This window comes from Salvelinus alpinus, chromosome 35 (genome assembly GCF_045679555.1).
Source record: "Salvelinus alpinus chromosome 35, SLU_Salpinus.1, whole genome shotgun sequence".
Taxonomy (NCBI): domain Eukaryota; kingdom Metazoa; phylum Chordata; class Actinopteri; order Salmoniformes; family Salmonidae; genus Salvelinus; species Salvelinus alpinus.
This window is the reverse complement of record NC_092120.1, coordinates 8,602,355-8,628,286: the sequence shown is the minus strand read 5'-3', so window position 1 is coordinate 8,628,286 and position 25,932 is coordinate 8,602,355. Positions and strand designations below refer to the sequence as shown.

General features: G+C 50.3%; 1 protein-coding gene across 1 annotated transcript in view; it reads right to left on the bottom strand.

The window, feature by feature from the left end:
* Window positions 1–284: 284 nt before the first annotated feature.
* The window catches only part of LOC139564709 (poliovirus receptor-like), a 59,306-nt gene continuing 33,658 nt past the window's right edge, over window positions 285–25,932 (bottom strand). Inside the window, exons 2-7 of the mRNA XM_071384484.1 lie at window positions 13,669–13,778; window positions 11,639–11,888; window positions 9,219–9,527; window positions 8,915–9,032; window positions 8,430–8,578; window positions 285–1,044 (exon numbers count right to left, since the gene is read on the bottom strand). Coding sequence (XP_071240585.1) covers window positions 446–1,044; window positions 8,430–8,578; window positions 8,915–9,032; window positions 9,219–9,527; window positions 11,639–11,888; window positions 13,669–13,778 — 1,535 coding nt within the window. The 3' untranslated portion in view covers window positions 285–445. The remainder of the gene's footprint in view (window positions 1,045–8,429; window positions 8,579–8,914; window positions 9,033–9,218; window positions 9,528–11,638; window positions 11,889–13,668; window positions 13,779–25,932) is intronic.

The window sequence follows — 25,932 nt, the reverse complement described above, 5'->3', positions numbered from 1 at the left end:
ACATCAAGTGATCCACTTTTCATATTGGGACCAGAGAAAAATACTTGTTTTATCAATGCACCAGTCCTCCATCTTGTTTCTGTACATTCCCTCCCTCAGCCACTTCATTCAGTTCATCTTGTTTCTGTACATTCCCTCCCTCAGCCACTTCATTCAGTTCATCTTGTTTCTGTACATTCCCTCCCTCAGCCACTTCATTCAGTTCATCTTGTTTCTGTACATTCCCTCCCTCAGCCACTTCATTCAGTTCATCTTGTTTCTGTACATTTCCTCCCTCAGCCACTTCATCTTGCTCTCTCTATGGGCTGCATTTGTGGTCGTTGTTAATATATTTCAAATGATCCAACAGAGGAGTACCCAACACCACCAACTCCTTTAGAAGGAGGACATTTTCATTCTTCCATCCCGCTTTCCCTTCCTCCTCCTCTTCCTCTGCCCGTTCTCTCTACACGTACACGGCAGTCCGTGAGATGACCGACCCGTCGCGCTGAGACTCCATGTCGTCGTCAAGGTAACCGCTCATGATTCCGTCCTGGTCATGTGGTGGGCGGAGCTGCAGGATGGGCCCGCCCCCTCCAAAGTTGTCGTAACTCTCCTCGTCGTCCTCCAGCTGGTCAAACTTCCTTCGCTCTGCCTCGTCCAGCTCGCCACTCAGCAGGATGTCCTGTGCCGTGGGCGCCGTGGCAACCGCCCCCTCACCACGCCCCCCCAGGTGCAGTGGCACGTGTTGATTGGCCTTGTCAGTCAGGCCATCATGGGCGGAGCCCTCCTTGTAGACGTAGATGGGGCTGTTGTTGTTGCCGCCCGCCCCGTTGCCCCCGGCGCCAGCACCAGTCCCGTTCTTGCTCCCCTTCTTGCCGGCACCGAAGAGACGCGACTTTATGTCGTAGGAGCTGTGGTTTGGGTTGCCACGGTAACCCTGCTGTTGCCGGCGGCTCCGGGTGACCAGGACGGCAATAAGGGCGGCGACGAGGAGGAGGGCCAGAAGGGAGCCAATCACAGCACCTGCCACCACAGCCGTGTTGGAGGGGACCACAGAGGGTTCTGTAGGAAGGAGGGAGGGAAGGGAGAGGAGAGAAGAAGAGGATGAGACCGGTGGAGGAAAGCAGATTGAAAATGAAAGCAGATGGAGGGAAAATAAAGAAAGAGGACAAGAGGGAGGAGGGAGGGCGAGAAGAAGAGGGGGGGTTGGATGATGTCAGTAGTCTGCACTGTATTCCATGTGATGTGTTCTTGCATGTGGGAGTGTGTGTGCTGAGGCTTTAACAGCAGTGTTTAACGTCACTGCCATTTCCTACTCTCCCTCTGAGCTGCTCTTGTCCCCATTCCCTCACAAACGTCCTAATAACGTCAGAGCAACATTTCAACAAGGTCTCTGCAACATCAAGGCAACGTGCCAATGACATCTCCTCCTAAACAGTGTGAGGGCAGTGTGCAGGTTCTCTTTAGTCTCAGCCCCCTCACCCATAAAATAGCAGAACGACTGAGCAAAAACAAAAGACATCCTCTGGAGTCCAGAGGGCAAGAACAGGTGGAGGCCATGCAGGAGGACAGGACAGGATGATGATAAATGGATGGAGGGATGCAGCCAGGGATGAAGGATAAGAGGAGTAGGATGCAGGGTGGTGGTGACTGACAGAGCGAGACAGCAGAATGACAACTCCTGCTTCAAGCTACTATAATGCAAAACAGGGGACAGTCCGTCTGCCCTCTCTCCCCTAGCTACTGAACACCCAGCTCTGTTGTATAAGCCCCGGACGGCGCGCATTTTCCCTCATACCTAGTTTGGTCCTATTACAAGGCTCATGACTCCAGACACACCAGCTGGCGAAATTGCTAGTTATTTGCTACCACTCTCTACCGCTTTCTTCTTAGCCATCTCTCCCATCCTCCTCCCCCTCTATCTACTACACCTTCCTTTTCTCCCTCCCTCTCATGTCCCCCACCCCTCTCCCTCAGCCCCTACTCTCAGTTTCTCTTTCCATACACACACACACACACACACACACACACACACACACACACACACACACACACGCGTACACGCGCATCCCCCCCCCCCCACACAGTAGCTAAACCTTTCCATTGATACATGACAGTGAGACTTGGTCCTCTAATCCATCCTATAATAAAAACACAGGAACTGCATTTACACCTCTGTCTCCAGTGGACCCAGAAGACCTAGAGCCTCAGTACCTGGAGGTGCTAAAGGATGGAGTAGGTACAGGGGTCCCCTAAACACTGATACAGGGTCAGGTGCCACACCCATCAAGATTGTCTCCGAGTAAGAGTGCTGATCTAAGATCAGTCCCCTCTGTCCATGTAATCTATATCATTATGATTTATAAGGCAAAACTGATCCTTGATCAGCAGTGAGACGCTTTATTAATACAGGCCCTGATATTTTCTAATCCTCCCCATGGTTAAAGGTTGGTTAATTAATCTGGTACTAGATATGTGGTTCGGGGCAAAAAGGTTGGTGTCTGGTCTGGGTGATACAGCAGAGGACAGTAGAGCGCTAGTAGAGCACTAGAGCAGAGGACGCTAGAGCGCTAGAGCAGAGGGCGCTAGAGCGCTAGAGCAGAGGGCGCTAGAGCAGAGGACGCTAGAGCAGAGGACGCTAGAGCAGAGGGCGCTAGAGCAGAGGACACTAGAGCGCTAGAGCAGAGGGCGCTAGAGCAGAGGGCACTAGAGCAGAGGACACTAGAGCAGAGGACACTAGAGCAGAGGACACTAGAGCGCTAGAGCAGAGGGCGCTAGAGCAGAGGGCGCTAGAGCAGAGGACGCTAGAGCGCTAGAGCAGAGAGCGCTAGAGCAGAGGGCGCTAGAGCAGAGGACACTAGAGCGCTAGAGCAGAGGGCGCTAGAGCAGAGGGCGCTAGAGCGCTAGAGCAGAGGGCGCTAGAGCAGAGGACACTAGAGCGCTAGAGCAGAGGGCGCTAGAGCAGAGGACGCTAGAGCAGAGGACGCTAGAGCAGAGGGCGCTAGAGCAGAGGGCGCTAGAGCAGAGGGCGCTAGAGCAGAGGACGCTAGAGCAGAGGACGCTAGAGCAGAGGACGCTAGAGCGCTAGAGCAGAGGGCGCTAGAGCAGAGTACACTAGAGCGCTAGCAGAGGACGGCAGAGCGCTAGTAGAGAGCGGCAGAGCGCTAGTAGAGGGCGGCAGAGCGCTAGTAGAGGGCGGCAGAGCGCTAGTAGAGGGCGGCCCTCTAGCTAGAGCAGAGGACACTAGAGCGCTAGTAGAGGGCGGCAGAGCGCTAGTAGATGGCGGCAGAGCGCTAGCCCTCTACTAGCGCTCTGCCGTCCTCTACTAGCGCTCTAGCGCCCTCTGCTCTAGCGCCCTCTGAGGGCAGAGGACGCTAGAGCGCTAGAGCAGAGGGCGCTAGAGCAGAGTACACTAGAGCGCTAGTAGAGGACAGCAGAGCACTAGCAGAGGACAGCAGAGCGCTAGCAGAGGACAGCAGAGCGCTAGCAGAGGACAGCAGAGCGCTAGCAGAGGACAGCAGAGCGCTAGCAGAGCGCTAGTAGAGGACAGCAGTGTTGTGCCCCAAAGTTTCACTAAACAGCTTCCTGTAAGGGAATGCTTCCTCTCCCACGGTGTTTGGCCTTTTAAACAGCATGAGACAAGCTCTCACCAGCATGATCACACACACAACATATGTTTTACTATCCTTGTGGGGACCTAAAATGGATTTCCATTCAACATCCTATTTTCCCTAACCCCTAAGCTTAAAATAGCTTTTGTCCTCATGGGGATGTGGGAAATCTCTCAACGAGAGAGAATTTTGCTTACACACACACACACACACACAGGGGAGACGCTTCTCCCAGTCAGGCAGTAAACACACTGAGCACAACGCCTTGGGAAGAGCGGTACACAATCCTGTCAATGAAAAATGCACTCATATCTCCCTCACTCTCACAGGACTGGCGCAACACAGTTTCTCTGGACCCCCACCAGGTCAGCCCCTCCCCTCCCTCAAATATAATCGAATGCCTCAGCCAGAGAGCCACTCACAAAGTATAGACAACCAATCACTGTCCACGATGCTGAAAGGGTCTATACAGCTGCCTATCAAAACCATGATAGGCTTTCTGTGGTGTCAGGGAATGTAGCCTATTGCTTTACTGGATAAATGTAATCAGTAATTAAAAAGTTGGAAATTCAAACATTGCCAATGGTCAAATGCATGTTCAATACAACAGCATACTAAATCAGCAACCAATTGATGTATTATTTTGATGCACAACTGTCCTGTATATCCTACCTGAACGTGCATGACATGAGCCATTCCTCGGGCTCTCTCCCAGCTTGGATAGAAAGTTGTGTGTAAAACCAGTATTAATGCCAATCTCTCTTTTTCTCTATGTAGAGGCCTATAGTAGCTACAGTATGCGGCTGCGTCGGCTTGCATTTTTGTGTGCAAATGTTTACCACGGCCTGTAGGTCCAGGTTACAGGCCCGACTGTTTTCTATACTGAGTATTGACAACCCATACAGATTTTTCTGCGACATTGTGCATTATTTGTCCATTGCGCTGCACACAATTTAAACTTAGTCTTGAATGACGCATGTCAAGATATACCAGCGATAAGGGACTGTTGAAATTGCAACCACACAACTCAAATGCCGGTTCACCAGTATGAATAGAATCACAACGTGCTTGCTTTGTTTGAGCTCTCAAGAACTGTTGTCCGCTGAAGATAATAATCTGTTTGCATCTGCCAATTTATTGGCTGTCCAGTATCCAGACAACCTGTCCCAGAGCTTCCTATTCAGTTCATCTCTTTCCGTAACCTGTTGAGTCCGGCAATTAAGGAGAATGCGAGAGGCTCAATTAAAGATGTTGCAGAACTGCTAGATTTGAAGCACCACTCCCTTCTGCCCAGTTCCCCTCGTCTTGCTACGGAAATCAAGCTGTTTATAACCATCCCTGTAACTGTCGCTTCTGCAGAGAGATGGTTTTCTAAACTAAAACTCATAAAGACCTACTTAAGAAGCATTAGGCTCTCGATCCGACATACGTTTTTTTAACTCCTGAGTAAGCTCCACTCACTGCACTGGCGCCGTCGTAACCTTGACAACGGCATTTGTTCACTGATATCCCCTTATACTTTCAATCAGTTCAGGCCTGAGGCACTTTGATCAGTCACATTCCTGAAGCCCAAGAAACAAATGCTTAGCTTCATAGTACATTAAAAAGATTCGTAATGGCTTTTTAGAGGGTTACTGTCACAATTATTTATGTCAAGACAGGTGCATGGGGCCAACGACAGAAACATCCCCAGAAACAAAACTATGCATCGCTCCAGCACAAAAACCACTGGCTGAGGAAAATGATGCTTTTTATAGATTGCGTCATGCACGACCATAAGCTCCAAGTAACCGCAAATAATGAGAGAGATGGTGCGGAAATAACGCCTGCTGCCGCCCGCCTCCCAAAGACATGCAGCAGCCCCCCACCACACACACACACACACACACACACACACACACAATGCTGCATGGGCATATATTACATTACATCATGGGAGAAGACTGATTGGTTGGTTTCGGGCTGGTTTCTTCACAGAGAGAGAGATGGTTAGCAGCAGTACTGAATGGTCTGGATCAGACTATTTATACATGTCTCTGGTCTTGATCATGTCTTACTGAGGGGTGGAGGGATGGCAGAGGACAGTCAGGCCTGGAGGCTTGAGAGGAAAAGACTTCATCCTCTCTGTAGCATGGCCAAAGAGTGACAGACCAGGAGGGAAACAGAAGGAAGGAGATGCATCTTCTGAAGGGGGGCTGACACCACATGTGAAATAGGAAGGATGCAGGTTAACTCATTAAGAGTTAAGAGTTTTGACGTGATACCATTGCAGGGGAATAAGGGACACGGAAAAGAAAAAGGTTTGTCTTCTGAGCGAGTGGGGAAGGATTTTGATGTGACACCAGTGCAAGGCAATATTGGAGAGACCAGGTCTGGAGACAGTGGTGATGGCAGAAAATGGGTTAGCCAACTGTGGCGGAGCAGGATCCAGTACAGGATCAAGGGAGCTAAGCAGTGATTAAGAGAGCCGGTATTTAAGAGAAGGAGAGACCAGCTCAACAAGATGAGAGACAGCGATAGGGAGAGGGTAAGGGAGGATGAGAGAGAGAGAGATAGGGGGAGAGGGTAAGGGGGGATGAGAGAGAGAGAGAGAGAGAAAAAGGAAGGGAGAGAGAATGGGATGAGAGAGAGAGGGGGGAGAGTGGACAGAGGAAGAGTGAGAGACGGGGTGAGAGGGAGATAGAGGGGAAAGGGAGACTGGCTCAGTGCTGTGAGCTGGTATTTGAGAAAGACAGAGAGAAGAGAGGGGGTCTCAGAGAGGGCTAACGGCATGTCTCTCCACTGAGCACAGATCAGTACAGTGTTGTAGGAGCCTGATAGAGGCCAGTTATAGAGGATCGGACCAGGGGCAGGGACACAGACAGACAAAAGAGACAGGTCCCAGGTCAGCTCGTAACCCTGTGCAGGGCTCTCTGCGTCAGTTGTCACACAACTGGGGACAGGACAGGCGCAGCAGCAGGACAGGAGCCTGCTCTAGCCTGGTCCAGACGCTGGCCATTTCACGGCCACGGCCCCTGTCAGCCCTGGTTGGACACAGCTCCACTGCATTAGCACTCCATCTGTATTCACACTACCTCTCTCTCCGTCTCAGTCTTTCTCTGTGTGGGCCTGCACTCAGTTCATTCATCCCCCTTTTTACTGTCTTTCTCACTGAGGGGGAATGACAAGAGAAAAGAAGAGAGGACGGAGATGACTGGACAGGACAAGGGAAGGGAGGGAGTAGGTCGTTCTGCCCCTGAGCAAGGCAGTTAACCCACTGCTCCCCAATGGCGTGGATGTCGATTAAGGCAGCCCCCTGCACTTCTCTTGAGAGGGGTTGGGTTAAATGTGGAATTCACATTTCAGTTGAATGCATTCAGTTGTACAACCGACTAGGCATCCCCCTTTCCCTGTAGCAGGAGAGAGTACAAGGACTAGATGAAGGGGGAGGGAGGAAGAGGACAGAGGGAGTTAAGAGGGAAAGAATTTAGGGGTGATGGACCAAAGAGGAGAGAGAGGGAGGACAGGAAATCATTCTGGGAGACAGGAAAGGACAGCATAGTTTATAGGAGACAGGATGATGAGGGGGAGGACAGAAGAGAGGGAGTTAAGAAGGAGAAGCAGCCAGGCGCTGAAGCAGCAGAGGCCGACTGATCGGCTCAGAAAGGATAGTGAGACTACAACACTACACACTCACAGCACCGTCAGCCTGCTCGCTCTCTCACACACACTAAATCAGAGAGAGCGAGAGAGAAAATGGAGGGGGTGATAGTGGTAGAGAAGAAGCAGTACCATAGATTCCCATAGGGGTTTTAAATGGCATCAGCATCCTGTTCCCCTCTCACCCCCCTCTTTACTCTAAAAGCAGACACCCTCTACCCCTCCATCTCACTCGTTCAATCACCCCTTTTTATCCTCTCTACCTCCCTCCCTCCCCCCAACCACCTACCCTGTACCTATACCCAGCCCTGTACCCATAGCCAGCCCTGTAATACCCTGTGGGCCTGCATGGGGACGTCCGTTATGTTCCAGAGAGATGCTAGTGGCCCATCAGAGAGAACACATTAGTAGCATGGGGAGGCGAGGGACGGAGCGAGGGAGGGACGGAGCGAGGGAGGGAGGTGCCTTTTAAAACACATTCACCAGTGAATTGCACTTTTTCTCCATTTGTCCTGCATTCCCCCGCGTCAGCACAAAACAACTTCAGGTAAAGTGCAGATCAGGGGGGCAGATGTATTTTTTATAAGAGAGAGAGAGAGAGAGCAAGGTGGAACTCGTGGAGGGGGAGCTAAATCTGTAGAGGGATGGAGGGATATTTATTTAAACGGCGCGGTCGACCGAACAGCTCTTTCAAGTGGTGTAGTGGTTGTCTAGTCACAGTACACAACAAGGAGATAGCAAGGTTGAGTTCGGTCCAACGCAAACCGTACCCTCAAACAAACCCTGCCAGTGTGTGGAGACCTGAAACGGTCTCTGATGATGATGCAATCCATTCTACCAGTAGATGAACAGACGAGTAGAGCTCAAACATCACAGCTAGGATCCATGGCTATGAACAGAAGGAGAGGATTGCATGCAAACAAGGAGGGATGGGTGATAAAGTTTCAAAGGGTAGAGGATGGATAGATGGAAAACCCAAACCGAGAAATAGAGGCCCAGTAAACTGCCCCCCAACCACTAACCCCAGGGACAGAGCATGCTTCTCTCCCTGACTACAGGCAAGCATCACCACACCCTTTGTGTGTGTGCGTGTGTGTGTGTGTCGTAAGTGTGTTTTCAGGTGTGTGTCCAGGTGTGTTTGTAGCATAGCATGTACATGTGTATGATTACAGTCATTTCAGGTGTGTGTGGACTCACCTCGGACCATAACAGTGACCTGGTCCTTGCCGGTGCCCAGGCGGTTCTTGACCTCACAGACGAAGGTTGTGTTGGCCTGCTCGTCCACCTTCAGCACGGTCAGAACGTTTTCTTTTACCTGCACTGTGTCTGGCATCTGACCGGACATACTGGGGGTAGAGGGAGAGGAGGAGAGGGTGGAAAACATAAGTATTGGAACATGGCCCAGATCTCCCTACTTTCAACTTTCACCTTTTCATACAAGTAAGTGATTATGGAGGAGCCAGTCAGGCCACTGCAGGCTTGTTGTTTCTACTGGGGTTAAACACCACTATGGAAAGTTACACTTCATTTCTCCATCATCAAGATAAGAGGCCAGTGGCTGTCGAGTTGATCCTTATTATCATAATACTATCTGTGGTTTATAGTGGCCTGTGGATAGACTGATAATTAAAGAAGGAGAGAGACCGATACACAGACTGACAAAGAGACAGGCCGACACTCACGTTTTCCATGTGATGGTGGTAGGGATGGGGTTGGCAGTAGCCTGACAGGTCAGAGCCACGTTGGTCCGACCCACGTACCAGTTATTATCATAGCCCACGATGGTCACCTGTGGGGGGTCTGAGAGAGAGAGGTTAATTAGTGGGACTTCCTACACACAGAAAATAATTGTATTTGGATGCATATGCAACATTAAAGAAGGTCTGACAATACGGTCTGCATGAGTAAGTGTGTGTGTGTGTGTGTGTGTGTGTGTGTGTGTGTGTGTGTGATGCGTGTGTGCACCAGTGTGTGCAGTGGCCTTACACTCGACGGCCAGTTTCATCAGGAAGCTCTCAGGCTTGGCCTGGGTCCTATGGGACACCAAACAGCTGATGTCTTTGCCGTTGTCTGCTGCTGTGGGAACCAGCATGTACTGGCTAGTTATCGTCACGGTGTTGTCAGCGCCCGCCGTAGAGGCGGAGGTAGCGTTGCCGTTGACAGCCGTCACCCATGCGATCTGGGCAGCAGGGCGACCGTCGGTCGACTCACAGCGGGCCACGACAACTGGCTGGGCTCCCGCGGCGACAGTGGAGGCTATCACTGTTACCCCGGAGGCAGCGTTCCTGGGTTTGGCTGATGAAGGGATGGAGGGAATAATAATTAATGAATACCAATATTGATAAACGAATAGACCGGCGAAAACAAGACAGACTATCTGTTTGTTTCCCCCCCCCCTTCTCTCTCTCTCCCCATGGCTGTTGAATGTGAATAGAGCAATCAGGACAAGAGCTGACACCAAGCATGACAAGCAGCCGGATCAATAAACGCCAGAGGGGAGAGAGGGGAGCTGCGTCCAGGTTAGAGCAATGGTTCTAACCCATTAACAGAAACACAATTGATCTGACAATACCACTTATAATAGCAATTAAGCTGCATAGACAGGATTTTAACCTGTAGGGTAGAGGTCAGATGGGATGGGGGTAGAGGTCAGATGGGATGGGGGTAGAGGTCAGATGGGATGGGGGTAGAGGTCGGATGGGATGGGGGTAGAGGTCAGATGGGATGGGGGTAGAGGTCGGATGGGATGGGGGTAGAGGTCGGATGGGATGGGGGTAGAGGTCGGATGGGATGGGGGTAGAGGTCAGATGGGATGGGGGTAGAGGTCAGATGGGATGGGGGTAGAGGTCAGATGGGATGGGGGTAGAGGTCGGATGGGATGGGGGTAGAGGTCGGATGGGATGGGGGTAGAGGTCGGATGGGATGGGGGTAGAGGTCGGATGGGATGGGGGTAGAGGTCGGATGGGATGGGGGTAGAGGTCGGATGGGATGGGGGTAGAGGTCGGATGGGATGGGGGTAGAGGTCAGATGGGATGGGGGTAGAGGTCGGATGGGATGGGGGTAGAGGTCGGATGGGATGGGGGTAGAGGTCGGATGGGATGGGGGTAGAGGTCGGATGGGATGGGGGTAGAGGTCAGATGGGATGGGGGTAGAGGTCGGATGGGATGGGGGTAGAGGTCGGATGGGATGGGGGTAGAGGTCGGATGGGATGGGGGTAGAGGTCGGATGGGATGGGGGTAGAGGTCGGATGGGATGGGGGTAGAGGTCGGATGGGATGGGGGTAGAGGTCGGATGGGATGGGGGTAGAGGTCGGATGGGATGGGGGTAGAGGTCGGATGGGATGGGGGTAGAGGTCGGATGGGATGGGGGTAGAGGTCAGATGGGATGGGGGTAGAGGTCGGATGGGATGGGGGTAGAGGTCGGATGGGATGGGGGTAGAGGTCGGATGGGATGGGGGTAGAGGTCGGATGGGATGGGGGTAGAGGTCAGATGGGATGGGGGTAGAGGTCAGATGGGATGGGGGTAGAGGTCAGATGGGATGGGGGTAGAGGTCGGATGGGATGGGGGTAGAGGTCGGATGGGATGGGGGTAGAGGTCGGATGGGATGGGGGTAGAGGTCGGATGGGATGGGGGTAGAGGTCGGATGGGATGGGGGTAGAGGTCGGATGGGATGGGGGTAGAGGTCGGATGGGATGGGGGTAGAGGTCAGATGGGATGGGGGTAGAGGTCGGATGGGATGGGGGTAGAGGTCGGATGGGATGGGGGTAGAGGTCGGATGGGATGGGGGTAGAGGTCGGATGGGATGGGGGTAGAGGTCAGATGGGATGGGGGTAGAGGTCAGATGGGATGGGGGTAGAGGTCGGATGGGATGGGGGTAGAGGTCGGATGGGATGGGGGTAGAGGTCGGATGGGATGGGGGTAGAGGTCGGATGGGATGGGGGTAGAGGTCGGATGGGATGGGGGTAGAGGTCGGATGGGATGGGGTAGAGGTCGGATGGGATGGGGGTAGAGGTCGGATGGGATGGGGGTAGAGGTCGGATGGGATGGGGGTAGAGGTCGGATGGGATGGGGGTAGAGGTCGGATGGGATGGGGGTAGAGGTCAGATGGGATGGGGGTAGAGGTCGGATGGGATGGGGGTAGAGGTCGGATGGGATGGGGGTAGAGGTCGGATGGGATGGGGGTAGAGGTCGGATGGGATGGGGGTAGAGGTCGGATGGGATGGGGGTAGAGGTCGGATGGGATGGGGGTAGAGGTCGGATGGGATGGGGGTAGAGGTCGGATGGGATGGGGGTAGAGGGAGGCACAAGAGCACTCACAGATACATAATAGAACATGGACACACACACACTAGGGAAACAGAAAACACACACACATCCTAAAGAAAGACACACACATACGGTCCTACCTAGCATGACGAGGGAGGTGACACCCTGTTCATTGCCGCTGGGGTAGGTGGCGTATTCACAGATGTATTTCCCCTCGTCAGTCATCTTGACGTCCGAGATCTGGATGGAGGGGTTGCTGAGGGAGGGGGGGTCCGTCGTGAAGCGAACCCGCCCCTTCAGGGGCGATGTGGGGTAACTTGCCCCAAAGTTAGGGTGGTACACGGCGATGTTGAGCCGCTCGCCCTCCTTCGGCTCATAGATCCAGGACACCTGCGTAGTAGAGTCAAGTTCATTCATTCAAATATTACACAACCTGTCAAATGGGGAAAAGGGGTCAATAAATAACAGCGACTCTTAATCTTTTCTTTGTGAACATGTATTACTATCTACCAGACGTATGGACTCGAGTCACAAATATGATGACTTGCAACTCGACTTTGACTTTAACTCCAATGACTCGTGACTTGACCTTGAGCCTTATGACTCAAACTGACCTGATACCCTCCCCAAACTGACCTGATACCCTCCCCAAACTGACCTGATACCCTCCCCAAACTGACCTGATACCCTCCCCAAACTGACCTGATACCCTCCCCAAACTGACCTGATACCCTCCCCAAACTGACCTGATACCCTCCCCAAACTGACCTGATACCCTCCCCAAACTGACCTGATACCCTCCCCAAACTGACCTGATACCCTCCCCAAACTGACCTGATACCCTCCCCAAACTGACCTGATACCCTCCCCAAACTGACTTGATACCCTCCCCAAGCACAAATATTAAAAATGATGCTATTAAAAAAAGTGTGCAGCGCATCAACTCTTCATTTAACGGATTACAGTTTGAATCGGACAGCAGCCAATCAAATTGTGGCAGCTGAGAAAAAGTTGCGTGTGGCAGTGCAGAGGAACGTCGGCGGGCGAATTCAGATGGAGCCCTTGGAAAGATGATACCCAAAATGATTATTTTCGGATATGAAGACGACATTGTATCAACAAAAAACGGATTGCAACTTGCACAACATGCGGGAAGAAAATGACAGACGGAGGCGCAACAACTTCCAACTTTGTTCGACATTTGAAGCTGCACAAAGAACGGTAAGTCGTGGCTAATATAGCCGACAGGTATATATTTTATTACTTTACTAGTGTATCATGTAGTCTAACGTAACATTAAATCAATGAGCCTCCACAAAGTCAGTCGGTGCGGGAACGTGATCATTGCACCCAAGATTGAGCTACAACTGGCTAGGCAGTTGGCAGCCTAAATCCTGCCTGATGTTACTGCTGTTCCTAAAACCATTGACATACGTTAGCCTACTGTAACTACACAGAGAGAGAGAGAGAGAGAGTGTGTGTGTGTGTGTGTGTGTGTGTGTGTGTGTGTGTGTGTGTGTGTGTGTGTGTGTGTGTGTGTGTGTGTGTGTGTGTGTGTGTGTAGGTTGGGCGATTGAGTACAAGCCTACAACGCCCGATATTGCGCCCCATAGCGATCCTTGACAGTCGATCACCATTGGGGGGGGGGGGGGGGGGGGTTCTCATGGCTACCAATGTATTTCCAAGGAAATATAACGTTTATTTGTAAAGTAATAAATATATAGATATTTTTAAAAGCATTCATGATTTGCGTAAATGTCATATACTAACTTACTCTTGTTAAAAATATGAAATGGTATTACATTTGGTGAAGAGCACATTATGACTTGTTTGGGACTTGAGACTTGACTCGGACTTGCCTGTCTTGACTTGGGACTTGACACTTACTTGTGACTTGTAAAACAATGACTTGGTCCACCTCTGCTATCTACACTATGGTAGATAAAAGACCCTCCATGTACAGTGTGCACGTACACTTGGATGATCAGGGACAAAATGTCTTAATAATAATTTTATCTTGTTATTGGTCATGGACGTAAATTGTTATGACGGTAAAAGCCACGAGTCCAGACATTAGTTCCTGTATGTGTGTCTGATCATTTAAGACTTTCTTCTCATGTTGTAAAAACAAATCCATTTGTCTACATACGAGTTCCTGTCTGACACTGACCTGTGTGAGCTGTATCCCTCCAGCATCTGCGAAGGCACACCTCAGGTTGACCGCCTGGCTGGGGTAGGACATCACTTCCGGTTCCACCTTCACCTGCTGAGACACAGTCCCTGGGAGGAAGAGGAGAGGACGTTAGTGCACCTTTCACCACGGCTTCCTGTTTTCCCCTCCATGTTCTACATCAGAGGCCATGAAGGAAAGGGGAGTAGGAGAGGAAGCTTGTTGAGACTATTGGGACCAGGCCACAGCCTGCCTGATGAGAAGAGGAGGCGTGTTGGGACTATTGGGACCAGGCCCCAGTCTGCCTGATGAGGAGAGGAGGCGTGTTGGGACCAGTCCACAGCCCCAGTCTGCCTGATGAGGAAAGGAAGCTTGTTGGGTCTATTGGGACCAGGCCCCAGCCCCAGTCTGCCTGATGAGGAGAGGAAGCTTGTTGGGACTATTGGGACCAGGCCCCAGTCTGCCTGATGAGGAGAGGAAGCTTGTTGGGACTATTGGGAGCAGGCCCCAGTCTGCCTGATGACAGATTGTAGTGCTGTGGAATGGTCTGGTACACCATTAAGACTACCTACAGTAAGCAAGTAGGTCAAAGCTCCAGGAGTCTGCTAGAGGGGTGTGTGTGCGCCTCCCCCATTCTAGCGATGAGTGGAGGAAACAGGACATGTAGTGAAGAGGAAAAAGCCCAGTACGCTCCACACCGGTCATAAATCATTTGGATGGCTTATGCTTTTCTAGAACCAGCCATTTACTCTGGGCTCACACACACACACACACACACACACGCTGTGTACAGGGATTGGTGTGTGTTTGTGTACATGTTTTCCTACATTATCAGGACCACAACGTCCTGACAAGTCACCAGAAGGTGTCTTTCGTGCATGTCTGAATGAGAATGTAATTAACTGTATGAATGAGTGTGCGTCGGTGTGTCTGTCCGGTCTACCTGTTCTACGTAAAAACAAATTATCTGCTGCGACACACCTGTCAATGTTTACCAACATTTCAATCTCTCACTCTGTGTGTGTTCCCACACTTCTTAATATGATGCACACACCGAAGTGATTGATACTGAAATTTATTTTAGCATCATAACTGGTTCTACTGGTTTGTCCATCCTCTCTGAGTGGAGAAACACAAACTACTGTGGAAGACAGAGAAGAAGGTGGGGTGGAAAACACACCATCCCTATAGAGACACGAGTCAAAGGCCAGGACTGACGGTCTTCTCTGGTGGTGGTTATGAGCAATCCACACAGCCTACCTCTGCTACCATGGTCTTTAAACAGGAAGAGCGACACACACACAGAAACACAGACAGAGAGACAAAAAGAGACAGACAGGGAGAGAGAAAGAGAGAGAGAAAGAGAGAGAGACAGGGAGAGAGAAAGAGAGAGAGACAGAAAGACAAAGAGAAGACAGACAGGGAGAGAGAAAGAGAGAGAGAGACAAAGAGAAGACAGACAGGGAGAGAGAAAGAGAGAGAGAGAGAGACAAAGAGAAGACAGACAGGGAGAGAGAAAGAGAGAGACAGAGAGACAAAGAGAAGACAGACAGGGAGAGAGAAAGAGAGACAGAGAAACAAAGAGAAGACAGACAGGGAGAGAGAAAGGGAGAGAGAAAGAGAGAAAGAGAGAGACAGGGAGAGAGAAAGAGAGAGAAAGAGAGAGAAAGAGACAGACAGGGAGAGAGAAAGAGAGAGAAAGAGAGAGAGAGACAGACAGGGAGAGAGAAAGAGAGACAGAGACGGGGAGAGAGAGAGAAAGAGAGACAGAGACAGAGACGGGGAGAGAGAGAGAGACAGAGAGACAGAGACAGGAAGAGAGAAAGAGAGACAGAGAGAGAGAAAGAGATGGAGAGTGAGAAAGAAGAGAGCAGGAGAGAGCAAAGAAAACAAGCAAGGCATTTCCTAGAATTACCCACCATCTCTCCCAGCACTGACCCAATGTCAGACTCAAACCACAAAATAACCCTTCTGCAACCACAGAACCTCTTTACAACCACCCACCCACCTGGAGACTCTGCTGTGGATTAAACAGAGCCAGAAGCACTGGTATTCCCCTCATACTATTAACAGCATTAGGTTGATGAAAGCATGGGGCCAAAGGGAGTTTCCGCCATATTCCTTCACAGATAAGGTTCCTTTCTTATACTGACAAATCAATGAGGGGGAGTGAGGTGAATGAGTCAGTGCACAGAGTGAAGGGTTCAGAATCTGAGCGTGTTCTAGCTGGATCCTGGTGCCTCTCCAGGCCTTGTGACCTGTGTGTATATTGTGTCCTAGTGTAGGGGCCTACTGCTGTGTGATCTAGGTGTTTGGAGTGTTTGTGAGGGATCAGGCAGCAGCCTCACTTCAATCCACCTGCAGCAGATAGACCAACTATAGATTAGCTCTGGGACCTGCTCGGCTCTAGTGAGGGAAGGAGGGAGGCATGGAGGGCTATTGAATCCCAGGATTGCTCGTCTTCACTGGGGAGTATGAATTGAGTCAACCTTGCACGCCACAGGTCATTACACAGACCTGTATTGATAAGCATGCACACATAGTACGCAAGCACACAATACACGCACACTCAACACACACACACACACACACACACATGTTTAATCCCGGGAAGGCAGGCAGGCAGAAAGCCCAGAGGGACAGGGCTGAGGAAAGCCTGCCTGCTGTCAGTCACAGACAGAGCAATAAGAGGAAAACCAACCCAGTTTAACTCTCTCTAAGCCAAGATGAGAGGAGGATGAGGAGAGGAATGGTTTGAGACATTCGACCCCCCAGGGATATAAAATATAACCCACCCTCTGAAATGACTAACCCCCCGGGGGTTGTAGACTATCATTAGAACAGCATGGGTTGACTAGGATATTTATGGTGTGTGTGTGTGTGTGTACGCGCTGTGTCGCTAAGGTAAGGATGCCTTAAACAGATAACTAATATTAAAAACTATAAAATACAGAGAAGAGTGAAGTGGACAAATAAAAATAGAATGAGGAGGGGAGAGGGATTTGGAGATGAGAAGATTAAAGGGAGAGAGAGCGAGAAAGAAAGAAGATTGAAGGGTAGAGAAAACCGAGAGTGAGAGGAGTCTGTAACCAACAAGACCCTGAACATATTCTACCCCCAAGCCATAAAACTGTGTTAAATATACTGAACCAAAATATAAAAATGCAACAATTTCAATGATTTTACTGAGTTACAGTTCATCATATGAGGAAATCAGTTAATTGAAATAAATGAATTAGGCCCTCATGTATGGATTTCACACGACTGGTCAGGAGGGCAACCTTGGGAGCCAGGACCAACCAATCAGAATGAGTTTTCCCACAATAGGGCTTTATTACAGACAGAAATACTCCTTAGCTTCATCAGCTGTCCGGGTGGCTGTTCTGAGACGATCCTGCAGGTGAAGAAGCCGGATGTGAAGGTCCTGGGATGGCATGGTTACACGTGGTCTACAATTTTGAGGCCAGTAGGACATACTGCCAAATTCTCCAAAACGACATTGGAGACAGCTTATGGTAGAGAAATTAACATTCAGTTCTCTAGCAACAGCTCTGGTGGCCATTCCTGCAGTCAGCATACCAATTGCACACTCCCTCAAAACATTGGTGGCATTGTTTTGTGTGACAAAACTGTGTAATGATCATGCTGTTTAATCAGCTTCATAATCGATCCACCTGATAGGTGTGGCATATTATCTTTAAAAAGGACAAATGCTCAAACAAGGATTTAACAAATATTAGGCCACAAAATTTGAGAGAACTAAGCTTTTTGTGCGTATGGAGAAATTCTGTGACCTTTTATTTTAGCTCATAAAACATGGGACCAACACTTTACATGTTGCGTTTATATTTTTGTTCAATATAGTTAACCAATAGCTACCCGGAGTTACTGCATTGACCTTTTTTTGCACAAACTCTTGACTCATCACATACGCTGCTGTTACCGTTTAGTCTATCCTGTTGCCTAGTCACGTTTTCTATTATTATTTGTCTTTTCTCCCTCTCTGCATTGTTGGGAAGGGCCTGTTAGTAAGCATTTCACCGCTAGTCTACACCTGCTGGTTACCAAGCATGTGACAAATAACATTTGATTTGAGACAGTTGAAGGGTAGAGGAAACAGACAGAGAGGGGAGACGGTTGAAGGGTAGAGGAAACAGACAGAGAGGAGACAGTTGAAGGGTAGAGGAAACAGACAGAGAGAAGACAGTTGAAGGGTAGAGGAAACAGACAGAGAGAAGACAGTTGAAGGGTAGAGGAAACAGACAGAGAGAGGAGACAGTTGAAGGGTAGAGGAAACAGACAGAGAGAGGAGACAGTTGAAGGGTAGAGGAAACAGACAGAGAGAGGAGACAGTTGAAGGGTAGAGGAAACAGACAGAGAGGGGAGACGGTTGAAGGGTAGAGGAAACAGACAGAGAGAGGAGACAGTTGAAGGGTAGAGGAAACAGAGAGAGGAGACGGTTGAAGGGTAGAGGAAACAGACAGAGGGGAGACGGTTGAAGGGTAGAGGAAACAGACAGAGAGGGGAGACGGTTGAAGGGTAGAGGAAACAGACAGAGAGAGGAGACGGTTGAAGGGTAGAGGAAACAGACAGAGAGGGGAGACGGTTGAAGGGTAGAGGAAACAGACAGATAAGGGAGACGTTTGAAGGGTAGAGGAAACCGACAGAGAGGAGACAGTTGAAGGGTAGAGGAAACAGACAGAGAGGAGACAGTTGAAGGGTAGAGGAAACAGACAGAGGGGAGACGGTTGAAGGGTAGAGGAAACAGACAGAGGGGAGACGGTTGAAGGGTAGAGGAAACAGACAGATAAGGGAGACGGTTGAAGGGTAGAGGAAACAGACAGGGGGGAGACGGTTGAAGGGTAGAGGAAACAGACAGAGGGGAGACGGTTGAAGGGTAGAGGAAACAGACAGGGGGGAGACGGTTGAAGGGTAGAGGAAACAGACAGAGAGGGGAGACGGTTGAAGGGTAGAGGAAACAGACAGAGAGGAGACGGTTGAAGGGTAGAGGAAACAGACAGAGAGGGGAGACGGTTGAAGGGTAGAGGAAACCGACAGAGAGGAGACGGTTGAAGGGTAGAGGAAACAGACAGAGAGGGGAGACGGTTGAAGGGTAGAGGAAACAGACAGAGAGAGGAGACAGTTGAAGGGTAGAGGAAACAGACAGAGAGGGGAGACGGTTGAAGGGTAGAGGAAACAGACAGAGAGAGGAGACAGTTGAAGGGTAGAGGAAACAGACAGAGAGAGGAGACGGTTGAAGGGTAGAGGAAACAGACAGAGAGAGGAGACGGTTGAAAGGTAGAGGAAACAGACAGAGAGGGGAGACGGTTGAAGGGTAGAGGAAACAGACAGAGAGGGGAGACGGTTGAAGGGAAGAGGAAACAGACAGATAAGGGAGACAGTTGAAGGGTAGAGGAAACAGACAGAGGGGAGACAGTTGAAGGGTAGAGGAAACAGACAGAGGGGAGACGTTTGAAGGGTAGAGGAAACCGACAGAGAGGAGACAGTTGAAGGGTAGAGGAAACAGACAGAGGGGAGACGGTTGAAGGGTAGAGGAAACAGACAGAGAGGGGAGACAGTTGAAGGGTAGAGGAAACAGACAGAGGGGAGACGTTTGAAGGGTAGAGGAAACCGACAGAGAGGAGACAGTTGAAGGGTAGAGGAAACAGACAGAGGGGAGACGGTTGAAGGGTAGAGGAAACAGACAGAGAGGGGAGACGGTTGAAGGGTAGAGGAAACAGACAGAGAGAGGAGACGGTTGAAGGGTAGAGGAAACAGACAGAGGGGAGACGGTTGAAGGGTAGAGGAAACAGACAGAGAGAGGAGACGGTTGAAGGGTAGAGGAAACAGACAGAGAGGGGAGACGGTTGAAGGGTAGAGGAAACAGACAGATAAGGGAGACAGTTGAAGGGTAGAGGAAACAGACAGAGGGGAGACGTTTGAAGGGTAGAGGAAACCGACAGAGAGGAGACAGTTGAAGGGTAGAGGAAACAGACAGAGGGGAGACGGTTGAAGGGTAGAGGAAACAGACAGAGAGGGGAGACGGTTGAAGGGTAGAGGAAACAGACAGATAAGGGAGACGGTTGAAGGGTAGAGGAAACAGACAGGGGGGAGACGGTTGAAGGGTAGAGGAAACAGACAGAGGGGAGACGGTTGAAGGGTAGAGGAAACAGACAGGGGGGAGACGGTTGAAGGGTAGAGGAAACAGACAGAGAGGGGAGACGGTTGAAGGGTAGAGGAAACAGACAGAGAGGAGACGGTTGAAGGGTAGAGGAAACAGACAGAGAGGGGAGACGGTTGAAGGGTAGAGGAAACCGACAGAGAGGAGACGGTTGAAGGGTAGAGGAAACAGACAGAGAGGGGAGACGGTTGAAGGGTAGAGGAAACAGACAGAGAGAGGAGACAGTTGAAGGGTAGAGGAAACAGACAGAGAGAGGAGACGGTTGAAGGGTAGAGGAAACAGACAGAGAGGGGAGACGGTTGAAGGGAAGAGGAAACAGACAGAGAGAGGAGACAGTTGAAGGGTAGAGGAAACAGACAGAGAGGGGAGACGGTTGAAGGGTAGGATGGAGAGGGAGGAGACAAAGAGAGAAGGTTGCAGGGGAGGAGAGAGAGAACAGAAGCTGTGTGTCAGTCAGTGCTGCTCTACTTTACTGTGCTCAGTTTAACGCCTAAAGGATGGGTGACACACAACACGCCAACCAACACACACACCAACACGTACACAGATTTAGCATCTAAAAGTAGCACATCACTGTTCAAGTCAGCATCCTAAGTACTGTCACCAATCATTATGTCTCTCCCTCTCACACACCCTGAGAGCAGTACCACCCCTGCCATATTAACCCCGTCCTCTCTGAGCTCTGCATGACATCTACATATTTCCCACCATGCCTTTGATGAAGGGAAAACGGATGGGAAAGAGGAGGTGTGCCGGGAGGATGGAAGGATGAGACAGCTAGGAGATGTCAAAGTGATGCAGGATGAGTGGACAGCAAGCAAGAGAGCGAGAGAGAGAGGGAGGGAGGGAGACAGCAGGGTGAGTGACCGGTGAAAGAAGAGATATGAGGGAGAAATGGAGAGAACAGGGTACAAGCAATGGAGGGGGAGGGAAAGAGTGAGAAACCGAGACAGACCTCAAGAGAAGGGGAAGCAATCAACAAATTTGATGAGCAACATCTGAGGGGCACAGAGAGAAAGAGAAGGAGAGCAGGAGACAGACAGTGAAAGTGAGATAAATAAAGTAGGAGAGATGTTTAGACAGAGGAAAAGTAGAGAATGAGAGCGAGCACAGGAGAGGGAATCGGTGCATGGAGAACGGAATGACAGAAGGAAAGAGGAAAAGGGAGAGAGGGAGGTGTGGAGCAGTAGAGGAGAGCAAAGGTAGACTACACACACACTTGACCTTGAGAGAAAATGAGGACTGTCTCAGAATAGAGGGCAGAGGAACAGTGGGAGTATGACACCACCCCCCCCCCATTTGAACGGCCGTGGCTTTAAAGGGAACATACGCCTATTACCCTTTCCCTGCTTCCCTCCCTCCCCGTCGGTCTGCCCGGTCGGTCTGCCCGCTTCCCTCCCCGTCGGTCTGCCCGCTTCCCTCCCCGTCGGTCTGCCCGCTTCCCTCCCCGTCTGTCTGTCCGCTTCCCTCCCCCCCTCCCCGTCGGTCTGCCCGTCTGTCTGCTTAACTCCCCGTTGGTCTGCCCGTCTGTCTGCTTAGCTCCCTGTCGGTCTGCCCGTCTGTCTGCTTAGCTCCCCGTCGGTCTGCCCGTCTGTCTGCTTAGCTCCCCGTCGGTCTGCCCGTCTGTCTGCTTAGCTCCCCGTCGGTCTGCCCGTCTGTCTGCTTAGCTCCCCGTCGGTCTGCCCGTCTGTCTGCTTAGCTCCCCGTCGGTCTGCCCGTCTGTCTGCTTAGCTCCCCGTCGGTCTGCCCGTCTGTCTGCTTAGCTCCCCGTCGGTCTGCCCGTCTGTCTGCTTAGCTCCCCGTCGGTCTGCCCGTCTGTCTGCTTAGCTCCCTGTCGGTCTGCCCGTCTGTCTGCTTAGCTCCCTGTCGGTCTGTCTGCTGCTTACCTGAATCAGCGTGTGACTGAGTGAGGGAGTGAGGCTGATGGCTAATGGTTCTCTTGTCCTCTGTCTGATGGTCACTGATGCAGCACAGTCCATCTCCAGCCCCAAAGAGGCCAGTTATTTACAGAGTAACACCACATCCCCAGTACTCACTAGACCATTTACTGGCCAAAACAAGCATTCCGCCTACTGTCTAATACCATGCGGGCTTAACCCTCAAACAGTATTCCCTGCTGGTCTCAAGTCCTGTTCAGTTGGGAGGAAACTGAAAATATTTGGAAATTGAGTAAAGCAGGGAGGTTCAACCTGCATGTGTCCAATAAGAACAAAGAGTTGTGTTTTCCACTGCTAAACATTGTGCTGCGATGTATCCTACTGAGAATGGCCTTGTACATTAGCCCCTATGCTACCCTGTTCTCTCCAGAGCTCTGTGGTGGTCCATTTGTTCAATCATCCTGGACCTTGATTTATTTCATTACCTACATTATCTGCTGCACTCCCTCTGGTATTCAACCAAACACATTTAGTCTTTTATCTCCTCAGTGTGATCCTGTGGGCTGGCCAGTGGTTGGTCTCTGGGCTTGGAGCCAAATAACCTGCATCTCTGCAAGTACTCTGACTGCCATTGTGTCACTGACATCCGTCCCAGATGGAACCCTAGTCCCGATATAGTGTGTGTTTAGAGCCCTGCGGGCTGTGATCAAACATAGTACCCTATTGCCTAAGTAGTGCACTATCTGAAAGAATGCCTGTGACTGGGCTAATAAAGTAGTCTAATAAGTAGTTGCTGCTGTAGGCTGTGTGGTGGCGAGGGAGAACATACATTAGCCTTTGTGCCTTCTGGTCTAGGAGAATAACAGCCTTGATACAGGCTACAGTGGTAGAATCTACAGTAACTGTGTATAATGGCGGGCATTTGCCCTCTAAACTACACACTCTTCTCTCAAAGTAACAGCAGAATTGGGATGCTGTGTAGTCTGTACAGCATCTCTACTTGAAGTGCCTCATCTTGAGGTGTAAAAAACATCCTTTGCTCTTTAGACAACCATAACAACCTGTACTGTAGACAATAAGTAATAACTTTAGTTGACTGTTTATTCAGCAAATTAAACATCCACCTGAAATATCCCCTTATTCAATTACATTGTTAGACTCGTTCAATGACATTCATATTTCAAAAAGAGGGAACATGTCTACACACACAGTTTGGTACGCAGGGAGCAGAGTGTTGCGTAGTAAGGCTTACATGCTGACCAGACCGGACTCGTCACGTGTGCAAGCGTAGCAAAAATGTACACATACATGTTGGGCCTCCCGGGTGGCGCAGTGGTCTAGGGCACTGCATCGCAGTGCTAGCTGCGCCACCAGAGGCTCTGGGTTCGCGCCCAGGCTCTGTCGCAGCCGGCCGCGACCGGGAGGTCCGTGGGGCGACGCACAATTGGGCTAGCGTCGTCCGGGTTAGGGAGGGTTTGGCCGGTAGGGATATCCTTGTCTCATCGCGCTCCAGCGACTCCTGTGGCGGGCCGGGCGCAGTGCGCGCTAACCAAGGGGGCCAGGTGAACGGTGTTTCCTCCGACACATTGGTGTGGCTGGCTTCCGGGTTGGAGGCGGCTGTGTTAAGAAGCAGTGCGGCTTGGTTGGGTTGTGCTTCGGAGGACGCGTGGCTTTCGACCTTCGTCTCTCCCGAGCCCGTACGGGAGTTGTAGCGATGAGACAAGATAGTAATTACTAGCGATTGGATACCACGAAAATTGGGGAGAAAAGGGGATAAAATGTAAAAAAAAAATAAAAAATTAAAAAATGTACACATACATGTTATTCAATCATCGTAGCCAGGCGCTAAAATAGAACTTGGTTCCATTTCAGGTAAAATAACAACCCAATGTTTATATCCCAGGACAAATTAGCTAGCAACAGCAAGCTAGCTAGCTAAAATGGCATCAATGTTTAATGCTTTTCGACATGTCCCCAAATTAATATAGTTGGTTCAGAGTTTGTTTTGATATTTCAACCTGCGTGTCCTGATCGCATCTGGTGTGGGTGGACAGAATCAACATGTGCGCGTGTTGGAATATATACACAGTGAATAACCAGTGCAGAGCGGATGTGCAGGAGTACGAGGTAATTGAGGTAGATATGTACATATAAGTAGGGGGTAAAGTGACTAGGAAACAGGATAGACAATACACAGTAGCAACAGCGTATGTGGAGAGTGTGAAAGTGTGTGTGTGTGTGTGTGTGTGTGTGTGTGTGTGGCATCAGTATGCATGCGTGTGTATGTTGTGTATGTGGGCGTGTGTGTGTGTGTGTGTGTGTGTGTGTTCCTCCTGTCTGTTTGCATACCAAAGCTTGTTTGCTTACATGCTTTGTATTAGAATTTGTTCTGTAGGGAGTATGTTAATATTTACGCACAAAAGTCAAGTTTGTTCCTTAATTACACAAAAACAAAAACTAGTTAATTTAAATAGTAAAGTGACCCTACCTGTACTCTCAGGTCACTGACGCGTACTGTATATGACTGAGTGTGAGAACTACTACAGCAGGATCTGACAGTGGCCTCCAGTCCCTTTACTACAGGGACCCAGCAGGATCTGACAGTGGCCTCCAGTCCCTTTACTACAGGGACCCCAGCAGGCTCTGACAGGGGCTTCCAGTCCCAGGCTCTGACATGGGGCTTCCAGTCCCTTTACTACAGGGACCCCAGCAGGATCTGACAGACTAAATGTATTACATGCTGTATCTCAGTGGATTTCCACCCTTCCCCCCTCTCGTTCCTCCCTTGCTCTCTCTCCCCCCCGTCTCTCCCTCTCTACCCCATCCCCTCCTTCTCAACAGGTATGCACATACCAGAGAACAGAAGGTCAATTCTGGTCCAGTGAGTTTGTGTGGATCGAGTGATCGTTATAAGAGCAGACTTTGAATAAGGCTCCACCCCAAATGGCACCCTATTGCCTAAATACAGTAGGGTACTACTTTTGACCAGGGCTCATAGGGCATGCATCATATGACTGAGTGCAGCCATACAGTAGCTGAATTTAGTTGCAACAGTAGTGCACTAAATGTCCAGAGTAGCGTAGTCTCCTAAGGGGGTTACCTACTAACATACAGTACTGAACATTGACATGGTTTTGTACCATTCTGTACAGTACATTCTACATAATTTAAGAGGCACAGGCAAAGCAAAAGCCCAGTACTCAACTAAACAAAAAACAAGCGGGCGCACACACACCCAAGCGGACACACGGCGAGGCCCAGGCAGGCACTCGTCTCTACAGGCTGAATTATTCATTTCCTGGTGAAAAAGAGCACAGCGGTCTCCTCTTCTCATACCTCCATTATTGATAAAGAGAAACATTTACACTGGGGAGGGAGGGGGGGGGCGCAAGACAGAGCGAGCGAGCGAACAATATAAAGAAAGAGGATGGGTTTGTGACTCGAGAGACTACAGGAGGATGCACATGTGGTTGTGTTGTGGGCCTTTGTCTGGTTGTTGGCCTGTTCAGGCCCCATAAAGACAACACATGGTTGTTTACACAGAACAGAGAGGACACTGCTCTCCTCAGCCAAATATACTGCTGCTACTGCATGACTCCGTCTCTCTGCAGTTATACTGCTACAGTCTCGATGGATGCGTGGGCCCGGGTCAAACGTAGTGCACTGTAAAGGGAATAGGGTGGCATTCGGGACACATCCGACTGCTACAGTACAGTCCACCTCTCCTCTGGGACTGTCTGGCCATGACAGCTTTGTTATTTCCTCACTTTATTTCAGTCCAGGTCCTCTCACTCTCACGTTTTATCCTTCTAGCTTTGGTCTATCCTTGTTCATCTGGTTCTGGCCTAGTCTTCTCACTCCACCTCATTCCAACCAATACCTCCCCAGGGAGATCCTAGCTAATACAACCCAGACCTCAGATCAATGTCAGGGGAAACTTCAGGATCAGTTCCTCAAAAACTTCCCTGATCTCTCTTCTTAGTTTTAGCCTTGTCCGACACCTCTTTAGCGAGTCTAGCAGGCTGCCAGCTTCAGCAGAAAAACACAGGTTCCCCGACATCTCTCTCACCCGATCTGTCTGTCTGCCATTATCTCACCTCAGCCCCAGAATAGTTTCCATCAACTATACAGGTCTAGGATCACAGGGAGTGGCAGGTGATCAGGTAGACACACTCTGCACCAGACAGGTATTCCTCCAAAAGGTTT